At 30.3% G+C, this 12,651-nt stretch overlaps 1 protein-coding gene across 4 annotated transcripts; it reads left to right on the top strand.

Annotated features, from left to right (window-relative positions):
- Nucleotides 1-4,593: 4,593 nt before the first annotated feature.
- On the top strand, nt 4,594-9,320 carry LOC108330616 (uncharacterized). Of its 4 annotated transcripts, none has more exons than XM_052876558.1 (5): nt 4,594-4,903; nt 6,494-6,527; nt 7,231-7,623; nt 8,268-8,611; nt 8,876-9,320. In XM_052876558.1, the coding sequence occupies exons 1-5, from the start codon at nt 4,817-4,819 to the stop codon at nt 9,089-9,091; spliced, it is 1,074 nt and encodes a 357-aa protein (XP_052732518.1). In that variant the 5' UTR covers nt 4,594-4,816; the 3' UTR covers nt 9,092-9,320. The 4 variants fall into 4 exon arrangements, with proteins under 4 accessions (XP_052732518.1, XP_017420598.1, XP_052732519.1 ...); XM_017565109.2 differs by having other exon boundaries at nt 6,461-6,527; XM_052876559.1 differs by having other exon boundaries at nt 6,439-6,527.
- Nucleotides 9,321-12,651: the final 3,331 nt, after the last annotated feature.

The raw sequence follows: 12,651 nt of genomic DNA, 5'->3' as shown, positions 1-12,651 counted from the left end.
GATAACGCAACAAAACCATACATACTTTCATAGGGAAAACCCAACACAGACATAAACCCTATCATTATGCATACACAAACCCTTACTCAACAATAACAACAGGAGATGAAAAGTATTTGTCTCAAAGTGTCACCTCTCAACAAATGTCATGATTAATCCCTTATCATCATAGTCATACGATAAGTTCACTAAGGGCATAGGACAAAATATTAAGACAAAAGGCTTAATTGTCTCATGGTATAATCCAAATGTATTAACTTTTTTGCCATGAGAGATCCCCCGATCTTACACAACAACACCAACAAAATATATAACAAAAAATAAATAGAACCAACTAAGTAGCAATTAAAATTCAAGTTATGTATTAACCCGGATTGGCACAAAGCAAATGCAACATGTTGTGTATAACGGGTTAACATCCCCTTGCTCAACAATATATAGTCTTAATAGTCTTCACTAATTCAATCACATCAGCATTGGCTTCTTGAGTCTGTGCTCTACCAGCTGATGTCGTAGGTCTTCTTCTCGTCCCACCCTTTGATGAACTTTCACCACGATAGCTAGATGCATCACTTGTTCTGACAATCTTTCTTAACCAAAATATATAAAATTACAAAATTATAATAACCATCAAAATATAACATTAATAATTAATATAAAATATTAAAAAATAAGACAAAAATTCAAGTAAAAAAAACAAAAATTATAAAACAAATCAAAACAATTACAAATTAAAAAATACCAAACACATATAACATAAACAATTAAAAAAATCCACATAATTAGAAAAATTTCAAATAAAAAAACACAAAAAAAATTACTAAATTAAAATTATACAACAAATTAGCAAAAATTGTTAAATTTGAAATAACAAAATGCAAAAATGACAAAAGTTTCAAAAGAAAAATAAAAACCAACAAAATAAATAATTCAACAATTTCAAAAATTTAACAAATTTCGTAAAATTTCAAATATTTAATAACAAATTAAGTTACACATGAAAAACAATTGCAAAATTTAAAATAACCAAAAAAATATAAAATAAACAATTAAAAACAAAAAATATAAAACAAGAATCATACAATTTCAATTAACAAAAAAAAACAAAACTTAAATATTTCAAAATTTTAAAAAACAAACATATTATAAAATAAACAATTCAGATATATTAATAAAAATCATAAAATTTAAAATAACAAAATAAGCAAAAATTATATAAAAAATATAATTATAAATTTTAAAAAATATAAAATATAAAATTCAAAATAATTAACAAATTTCGTTAAATTTAAAATAAATAAATAATAAATAATACATAATAATTTTTGCAAAATAAAAAAACAAAAAAAAACAATTAACCAAATTTAAGAAAATTGCTAAAATTTCAAATAAAAAATTAAAAAAAATCAAATAACAAATAAATATGATTGTAATATTTAAAAAAATCAGCTAAAATTAAATTAAACAGTTATAAAAAAATTAGCAAAAATTCATATAATTTCAAACAAAAAAATAAATTTAATAACAGTTAATAAATATTCCAAATTTATAAAAAGAAACAAAACATAAAATTAAAAATTAAAATTGAATAGAAAAAACATACAATTTAAAATATCAATAAAAAAATTATACAACAAATAATTGTAAAATTATAAAAAAATAAAAAAAGTTACAATTAACATTTAAAAAAATTATAATAAAAAAAATATTTTGAATGTCGACAAAACATTAACCGGTATTCGAAAGTCGTCGAAGCCTTAACCGACTTTCAAAAGTCAAGGCTTCAACGACTTTCGAATGCATATTAACGTTTTGCCAACATTCGGAATACATTTTGACGTTGTTCATTATCCCCTCCTCTTAATCTCTCCATGCATCACTTAGAATCATTAACCCATTATGCATTTCAATTAGCACATTATAATTAGAAAGGGGAAGGGAGAAATGAGGGTGACCTCTACCAAGACGATGAATACGTTTGTTGCACAAGAAAGACGAAATGTTGCACCGCTACACCACCAACAAGATGCTACAAACAACGATAACCACCAATGACCATTGTAGGGACATTCCAGGCCAGACATTGATGACCATTGAGGAGCGAGAAAGAGAAATAAAGACGAAGGGGGAGGAGAAGACCGAGAACTCGCGACAAAAGAAGAATGAGACGTGGAGGTGTAGGGTGCTTCTAGGGTTTTTTTTAATAAGGAAATATGAGAGATAAGAATCTGAGACACAATAAAAGAGGGCAAAGATTCTTGACCTGACAGTGGGACAAATCTGTCATTATTTGAAAAATTGGAGATGTAGGAAGAAAACAATGAGGTGCAGGGAGAAACACTTATCTAAGACTTGTGTGATAAATTATTGTAATATTCTTTACATTGTGATCTGTACCTTAGTGAGCTTTAGTTGTGCTCTTTTTCTTTTAGAGTGTTTCTCATTTAAATATCAAGAGTTCTTGATCTTAGGAAGATTATCTAGGAGAGTTGTACTCACCTGAAGAGGTTGATACTCTTTATACCCAGAAAATCTAATACTCATAACCTGTAAAGGTTTATGTACTCGTTGTAATCAAATTGGTATATTTGGTATATTTGATTAGTAAAACTTCTTAAATGTGGTTATGAAAAGATTGGAAAAAACCTTTGTGTTTAGCGATGAACCAATATAAATTTTATGTGTGATCTCTAGTCTTTACAATCTTATTTAGTTGTTATATATTTGTGCAAAAAGTGTATAAAATGTCTATAAATATGTTGAAGGATGCGAGTGAGATAGATAATAATTGTGTCCATAAACCTTTCAATAAGGTGAGACATATAACACTTGACAATTAGGAGTGATAAAAATGGTTAGTCACTTCCATTTTGGTTGAGTAATGGTACTATGATATACTTTTACATTCATTTGACACAGAATATAAGAATAAAATTATCATAAAAGTATAAACTTTTGTATTTTTTCAAGAAAAAAATAAAAATAAAAAGTAAGTAAGGATAATATCAAATGAATGTAAAAAATTTAAGTGTTTCAAAGAATGCTTACTCATTTTGATTTGTCTCATCATTGGTTTGTTAAAAATGATGCAATGTGTTGATTCATGGAAAGAGAGCAAGCTGATCCATAGAGAGCGGGCCGAAAATCCTAGCCAAACTTTTTTTTTAATTATTTATTTATTTATTTTATATATGTATATATTAAAATAATTATTATATTTACATGTTAAATGTTTGTATTGTAATTAATAATTTAATTCGTAAGAGTTGATGGTTCAGATTATAAAATTACTATATATTTGTAAATACAATCTTTTTAATTTTTATTTAGGAAAAAGGACTAGTAGGTTAGCCTGTTTTGTTCCACCTTTTCATCAATTTGATAAATTATGTGAAATAGAATAAAATGAATCGATGAGTTGAAAATTCCAACTTAAGTCACTAAATTTTAGCAAAGTGAAAAATTGACTGATAGACTAATAGACAATATTTGACCAAATAATAACACACATCAATACTTGACACACTTGAGAGAATCTTAAACTTTCTTATTTATCTATAGTGAATTAGCATTAAAACTCTTTTTATGTATTCATAGGAACTAAGTAAAGATATCATAGTTTCGATGCTATGGAATAAAATGTTACTTATTTGAAAAAGCGCATTACAAAAGTATGTCTCTAATAACTTAATAGTTAATCATGTGTACACCTTAAAACCTCGACAAAAACAAAGTCACAATATACATAAAAAAGAAGTCAACATTAACTATGGTGAAACTTAACCCTACTTGTCAAAAATTTCCGAGCAACAACTTTAAAAGAAAGTTCAAATATCAGTTTACATTAACATGTAGTTGTCAAATAATTTCTTCTTATCTCAATTCAAAATGATTTAACATTTTCATATCATTTTCAAAATCTATTATCACAAAATTTGTTCTTCACTTAAATATTAAAGTCCCCAAGTGCCTGACTAATATACATGTACCAGCAATTAGAGTGAATTAAGATAATTTTGAAAAGCCAACAAAATAAATGTGTAACTAAATTTGCATGGGAAATCAAAATTCATAAATGTGTAGTTAAATTTGCATGGGAAATCAATATTCCACATCCACGAAATTACCATGAATAAAAAGTAAATTTAAACTTAAATTTTAAAAATGAAAGAGAATGTAATAATAATTTAGAAGAATATAGAGTTAGTTAAATCTCAGGTCTCGCATATTTTTAATTGAATTTTTATTAATTTTCATATTCTTAACAATCCAGTATTAATTTTTTTATATTTTTTCATTAAGTTTTTGTCGTTTAATTTTTCTTTAGTTAATGTCATGGATTATAATGTTGTATGATCTTGTTTTTTTTTTCTCTACGTGTTAATGTTTTGTAATTTATATATAATAATATGTTATTTTGTAATTAACTACAAAATAAAACAATTAAATAAGATAATCTCATTAATAAAAAATATTGAATAACAAAGACTGAATAAAAAATTAAGAATTTGAAACTTAATTAAGAAAAATAAAATGTAATTCGTAAAATTGTTACTATGGATGGGGTTTTAAATGAAAGTATTTTGGCTGGCAGCTCAGCATCAGCGACATAAGCCAAAGGGTTCGGTTCAATCTTACACCTAGAAATCTACGGCTGAGGGAAGTGGCGCTCGTTGTATGACTCATACTCTGTTTTGCGTTCCACTTTGTGTTCTTAGCATTTCTCGAATCTTTATTTATTCAAGTTAAGATGGTTGGGTGATCCAACGCGACCCTCTTTGACCCTTTTCGTTGCTTCCTTCATTCGCATGTTATCATGGCAAATGCCAAGTTCGGTTCTTCCTTTTCTTGTTCCGCGGCTTCTCTTTCTTCTTCTCCTTTACAACGCACGAGAAGTGCTCAGGTACTTATGCCAATCAATTTTTGGAATTCTTTATCAATTTATTCCGTTCCCCAATTTCACTATGATTTTTCTTTTCAATTTTAGTTTTCCCTGGTTTTAATAGTTGATGTTTAGTACTTGTCAACATGGGTTGACCTAGAGTGACCAATTGTTATGTGTTTTATCAGTGGTGTTAGGCTTGTGGTTTGAATTTTCTGGAACTGGGATGATAGAACTTCTTCTGTTAAACCTTAAGGATTGAAAATTGATTTGGTTTCATTTTTTTTTGGAGTTTGGGAGAATGTATCTCCTACTATTGAACTTAGCTAAGGTAGGGTTTGCTGCTGAATTTTTCTTCATCGGTAGGGTTTGACTGGAAATAGTCATTAGTGGAAATGCAGGCACTTGATTCCTTCACCTGTGTTATTTGGAAAAGGCAGCTTAATGAAGAAGACGTGTGAAGAAAATCCTTGGCATTCTGTTCACACTTTGGCACTGTGAAGATTGATGTTAATTCTTCATTTAGTGATTTTTTTTTAACAATGACGCCAGCTTTATATTTCATAGGCGTTTGGAATTGAAAAAGAAGAGGATGATTAAGGAGACCCTTGAATATACATTTAGTTGGATCTTTCCTCAAATAAGATAAACCGACACCTGAACTTGGTTACCCACTGAAAATTTTGAATAACCAGCTGGCAGGTGAAATATAATTACCAGTGGCTTGCTCTGCTAGAACATATGTGAGGCATAGACATTAGTTTTAAGGTGGTTGTATGAGGTAGAACTAAATGGTATTGGTTTGATGACAACTGAAAGTTCAGTAGTTAGTGAAGTCATTGCTAACTTAGCAATTGGTTTGGTGAGTTTCCTAGCTGAAATTGGCTTGTAAAACTGCTGATTTTTTGTCTTTTCTCTTTCTCTGTCTTCCTTGCTCATTCTGTCAAGTTTCTTAAGGTGGTTACTGGTTTAAGTTTAGGGTTAGATACAAGTTGTGCAATAAGTTGCTACAATGTGTCAAATAGGTGTTTGCAAATTTTAATTACTGGAAACATGATCAAATGGATGTGTACATTCTAATAGTTTTTTGTGCATTAATTTGAGCAATGAATAATGTTTAATATGAATGTTGAGTGAAGAAAATATAATTAAGAATTCATTTTATAGTCACTTACTCAAATCCATAGATGTCTTGGGACCTATATTGCAAACTCTGTTCTGTTTGGGATTCACGAGTCTTGTTCCATGTAAATTTAGCGTACCTTATGGTTTATGCATTTAATTATTATTAGTCAATTAATTTTCTCATATAAATAATTCATGCTATAGATTAATGACTATATAGATAGTTTTTCATGGAATTAATGATGACAAGGTCATGAGACGTGACTTTACAATTTCCATTTTCTGCATAATATTTAAACTATCAATTGACCAATTTTTTTATATGCTATTTGAGTAATTCTCTCTTTTGGATTAAATCTATTTCATTATAATGCTAATTCGAAATTGATAACTGCTTTATCTTGAGTATTGCTTTATTTATTCTTACCTAGTTTCTTTTCATTTAATATTTAGTTGAGCTTATCACAAGGGTTGTTTGTCAACCAGCTAACTGGTGCTCAGCTGCAAATGTACACTAAAGGTACCTTTTTTATTTATTGGTTGATTCCTGAATTTCTACATTCTGCATTAGGTATCCAACTCAATTGCCTTTCCATCCTTTAAAAATCCCAAGCATATTTCTTGAATACATTTGTTGTAGAAATGTGTAATTGTAGTATATATTGCAGCCAATCCTTGAACTGAGGCTCATGTGTGGATTAGACCTTAGGGTTCTATAAAGGTGCAAATATTCACTGAACCTCTCACCATGGAAAACCCTCTATTAAGACAACCATTAATTATGATATATCTTGAATTTGAAAGTTGTTTAACTCACTCTGGAAACTAGCTCATGAGGCAAGCATTGTCCAACTAACCTCTACTTCTGCCATATCTATATTCTGTAGTCAAAGTAAGATCTCAATACTACATTTTAAGATTGAAAAATGGAAAGGATAATGCATTTTAGATTAGGACCGTATTGCAGTTTTTCTAACATAGTTTTTTGTTATTGTCATGTAATAGTTTCATTAGATGGATAACAGTTTGTTTAATGGAGGCTGCTTTTGTTTGAACTGTGATGTTCCACGGTGTCACTTGTGCAATTCTAACCTTTAGTTCTAATCTGCAAATGGACCAAAGTTGAAGGATGTGAGCTGCAATTTATAATTTATTTTGTATGAACTCCTTTAAATATATATCTGTTAACATTCTTTTTTGGTTTGCATTTGTATCATGGCTAGACAAATCATGCCAGCTTAAGTTTATGCACGGAATGCTGAACTTTAAGGGAAGGTTACAGAAACAGCATAATGCTCTTTTTGTTGTCTCTGAAGATCGTGAGCTTGAAACAACTACTTTAGTGCCAGAAAACAATGATATTGTTGTAGAAGGCATCTCTCCTGCAAGCAACTTGTATTTTCATTTATCAGGGAGTGATGGAAAGTCAGGTTTAATATCATTTTATAACCGGCCTTACAGAAGAAATAGTAAGATACTTTTATCAAATTCAGAGAGAAGTCAAAACAGCATATTGTGGTTTCTGGGCCCTGCAGTCCTTGTTGCTTCCTTCATTTTTCCCTCACTCTATTTACGCAAAGTGCTTTCCATCATTTTTGAGGACTCTTTGTTAACAGGTAACTAATGCTTTTAAGAAAGACCCTGTTGTGCTATATTGGTTTGTCTGCAGTAATTTGCATAGCTTACTATTTTTATGTAGAGCGTTTTCTATAATTTGATTGTAATTCACAGTAAGCTAGTAAAATCTCTCTCCTTGAGTCAATCAATATGGATAGCTATCTGCTAATGAAAACTGTAGAGAAAGTAGTAATTACATGTATTTTGGTTCGTTGACGCTAGGGAAAACATTATGGATGTTCATAAACTGGATGTGATGCTCATTGCTTGACTTGGAATTATTTGTTTCTCAATAAAATAAATGACATCATTCATTGGATGATTGGACCGAAGTGGAGAGTAAACTATCAAACACAAGGATGAAATAATTTTGCATCTTTGATATCAATGATAAACAAATCATTCCTAAACTTAGAATTGGTTTAGAAATTCAAAATGTTTGTGACTGCGAAAAGTAGAATTACTGTTTGTAATTCTTGTGTATTATGTGCTGCAACCATGGTAGATGATCTCAAACTTTCCAACGTTAAATTGCTTGATTTAATTCTTCTTTTCTATTTCTTTTTTATTTTCTTGTTTGCTGTGAATGGTTATTTTTTCTTTGAGTTTTAAACTCTGAAGTGTCTTCTTTCTTCATCTCCAGATTTCCTCATCTTATTCTTCACAGAGGCAATTTTCTACTGTGGTGTTGCGGTATTCCTTTTCCTACTGGACCATTTAAGAAGACCCATGGTACTGGATACTGCTACAATCAATAGTGATACACCACCCCCACAGTTGGGACAAAGAGTCTCTTCTGTTGCTACTCTTGTGCTTAGTCTAGTAATTCCAATGGTAACTATGGGTTTTGTCTGGCCATGGACTGGCCCTGCAGCCTCTGCAACTCTCGCTCCATACCTTGTTGGTATAGTTGTCCAATTTGCATTTGAGCAGTATGCCAGATATAGAAAGTCACCGTCACGGTCTGCCATTCCATTAATCTTTCAAGTAAGGACAATCCATTTCCTTGTTGATTTACTTTCTAAATTTTGTGATGCTAGATTGTGTCAAGTACATTTATTTGCTTTTGCCTGATTGATGCTTCGATAGTGTAATTTTACATTTTGATTTTCTGGATCCTATAAATGATTAGATTTTGATTAGCTTTGCTCTCCTTAGTGGATTGAATCAACTTAAAAATTTCTTATATTCTTATAACCAACTTTCTCAATTAATTTGTTATTCATAATAGTAATGAAGTGTAATTAACAGGTGTACAGGCTTCACCAACTAAATAGAGCAGCACAACTGGTGACAGCTTTATCATTTACAGTCAGAGGAGCTGAAATGACCTCACACAACATGGCTATAAACAGCTCTTTGGGTACCCTTCTAAATGTCCTACAATTCCTTGGTGTGATTTGCATTTGGTCCCTGTCTAGCTTCCTCATGAGATTTATCCCTTATGCTTCAACAACTATGCAGTAAAGAATCTCTTGTAAAGTTTCTTAAATGTCATCTCATGCATCAAAACACGCCCCAGTTCATCTTCGTGCAGAATATGTCGATGCAGTTGGGTTTATTTTTTGGTGGTGTAAAACTGTTCAGTCTAATTGAAAATTTGGACACTGATCCTCTGACTCGTCTAGAATAAAAAATGGTTACAGGAATTTGTAATTGAGGATTTTGATACAGATGAAGCAGAGGAATTGTCATAGCTCTACTTGCAGTAAATTTTGGAACGAAGTATTTCTAGTAGAAAAATGTTAACTGCACAAAGTGAAGAAAAAATTGGTAATTGCAGTAAATTATACAGAGAAGGGTGCATTTGACCTGGTATAGATAATTTGGTAAATCTATTAATGTATAAAATACCATTTATTTTGGTATGTGTTGAGTAGTATATTTCATTAGCTTTTAGTCAAATTTGAAATACCAAATTAATGACTCATGAATGATTCGTGCATAACCAAATAAGTGCCAAATAAAAGAAATAGCAAATTAAACACGGCATAAAATGGTTTAGGTGGAACAGATATCACTAACGTATTCATTATCTGTTAAGTGAGGAATGCTGGGTTTGCTTCACCTCTTAAATATTTGAATGTTTTGGTGATTACATATTAATCATAAAATAGCTATGCGAATGTTTATTTAAGACGTCAAACTTTAATGAACTTGAGTAGTGTTTTTGGTAAAAGGAAACTTTAATCATATTGGATGCCAAGTTAATGGCTATAGTAGTGGAAGAAAATATCTATGCTGATTACGAAAAAAAACAAGAGCGGATAAAATACTATCTCGTGTGCTCCATTGCTACACTCCAACACATGAATATTACTTTAAAACTCAATTATTTATAAAATGATAGCATTGTGTATCTTAATATCATGTTTAGTTATTTTCTTTTATCTAAAAAGGACTAAATTTTGAAGTTGTATAAATTTACGCAAAATTTACTTACTTTTTTTTTATCTTACAACTTTTTAATTATTGGAAAAATATCACTCACATTTTTTAAAACTCTTTTAGTTGTGTTAAAAAGTTTGTAGTGCATGCTTAAATAGGGAAAGATTATTATATGTTAACCTGTATAAACGTAATTTATTATGTATTTAATAGATTATTTTATACCTTTTATATATAGTCATTCGGAATTTATCACCATAACTTCTTGTAAATAAGAAATATCTTATAATAGCTCATTTTATTGAATATTTTTTAGAATCTCTCGCTTAAATATATGTTATGCCATGTATTTAAAAAAAGAAGATTGCAAAATACAAACAAGTCACTTAAGTATATTCTCTTTTGTTTTGATATGGTATCAAAAGTTTTAATCTTGTATTTTGGTGGGTGTCTTCATATTGGAATAAACACCTATTTTGGGTGATTGGGATTTGTCATAATTATCTTCTTTTTGAATTTCGTTTTAATCCAAAAAGTTTCCTTCTTCGTGAGTTTTGTCTTGATCTATGAGTTTTCTGCAAATCGCAAGTACTAAAGTGCATCAATTTGAAAAACAACAAATAAGAAACCCCATTGGTTTTTTTTTCCCTTCATCATGTCTTATGATAAATCTGAATCCTATCTTGTTCGATTTAATGGCAAAAGTTACTCTGCTTGGAGAATTTCAATTTAAACTATTTTTCAAAGGCAAATATTTATGGGGTCATATTGATGGCAAAATTCCAGCACCAATAAGTTCAACAGATTTGGCAAACTAGGAAACCAAAGATTCCTAAATCATGACCTGGATACTTGTCATAGGATAACACAACTTGGAGATTTCAATTGAAGTATGAGATGACTAATTACACACAAGGAAGTCTATCAATTGAGGAATATTTTTCTAGATTTAAGAATTTAAGTTGTTATTTGTTAGCAAAATCTTGAAGTTAGAAGTTTTGATGATGTCCAAATCAAGTCTTAAGTGCTCTAGTTGTAAAAAGATCTTCCCGAAGACTTGTGTTGTGTGTTAAAGCTTTTTTAATAAGTAGATTTATGTATAAGGTTGTATTTGTGATTGACTCCATGTATTGTATGCTTTAAAATTCGTTTTGGAGTCACAAAAACTCTGCAATAGTCGATTAACACTTAAGATAATCAATTATCGTAGAGAGGTTTTTAAAGGTTACTAAAAACTCATTTTGCCTCCGGAATAATTCATTACCAATCTATGATAATCAATTATCTATAATCGATTATGACTTATCTATAATCGATTATGACTTACCATAATCGATTATCACGACTAACCGTTGGAGTTTTTAGGCATGTTTATGGTCGTTGTGCATTCATTAAATGCATAATCGATTACCATAAGTGGATAATCGATTATCATGCGTTAAATATATGATAACGAATTTTTGGAGGTGTCTTTGAGTGAGATCTTTATATATTGGTTTTAAACTCTCATTTTAATACACGAAAACATATGAGTATTTTGTTTTTATGAAAAGTGTGTTCTAGGGTTTGTGTAACCTTTGTGTTGTGGCTTTGAGAATTTATTGTTGACATAGAGAACTTTCACTGAGAGTGTGATTGAGTGTTGTTGTTGTTGCTAAGTGAAGCTTGTCATCCTTTGTGAAGATTCAAAGGAAGTGTTCATCCTTCGTGAAACATTCGGAGGAGGTGTTCATCCCTTGTGACCTTCAGAGGAAGTGAGTTTCATCTCTTATGATAACAAGAGAGGTGTTTTTAAGTCTTAAACTTGTTTTTCTTTATGATTGTAACAATTTATTGGTTTTGTGCTAATGGAAAGTTAATCTCTGATTGGGATTGGCAACTGAAAATAGGATCCTTGTGATCTGAACCAGTATAAAAATTATCTGTGTAATTTTCTCTCTTCCTTACTCTCTTTATTATTTTAATTAATTGCCAAGGAAATTAAAATATTGATAAAATGATTAAAAGCACGAATTTGCGATAAGAACCCAATTCACCCCCTCTTGGTTTGTTGTTCATGCTAACAATTTTGTTGCACTGCTCTGACAATTCCTGGTGCAACCCTCTCTATGCACAAGACCAACAAAGGAGATCAATTTTGATGAAGTTGTGATTTGACCTTAAAGACTAGTTCTAATTTGATGAACCACAACCTAGTGCCAACTTTGGATGCTTGCTCAAGTGAATTTCTTCGCGAAGAACAACACATAGCAACTGACACAACCATGGAACATAACACCAATTCTACAGCTCTTAGTAATGTCGCCTATGTAACATAAAGGAAGAATAAAACCAGATATATGCATTGTGTCTAATGCTTTAGTTGCAAAGGATTTGGTCATATTGTTAAGGCTTGCACACAAAAGTTTTTTAACTACTACAAGCAACAATGACATATTATCACAACTTGTCCATTTCATTCTGAAAAGCAAAATTGCTTATCATGCCTTTGTTGGTGTTTTTTTGAGTTTTTCTACATTGCCTGTTCCAACTTCTATTCCTACACCTCTTACAAATACACTTACTTTGAAAATGGACATTGGATGATTATGTCTACTTTTTCTGTTTTTGATCTTTTAGGTAATACTTAAGTTTCTTCT

The sequence above is a fragment of the Vigna angularis genome, chromosome 4 (assembly GCF_016808095.1).
Source record: "Vigna angularis cultivar LongXiaoDou No.4 chromosome 4, ASM1680809v1, whole genome shotgun sequence".
NCBI lineage: Eukaryota > Viridiplantae > Streptophyta > Magnoliopsida > Fabales > Fabaceae > Vigna > Vigna angularis.
This window is presented reverse-complemented; position numbering and strand designations above follow the sequence as displayed.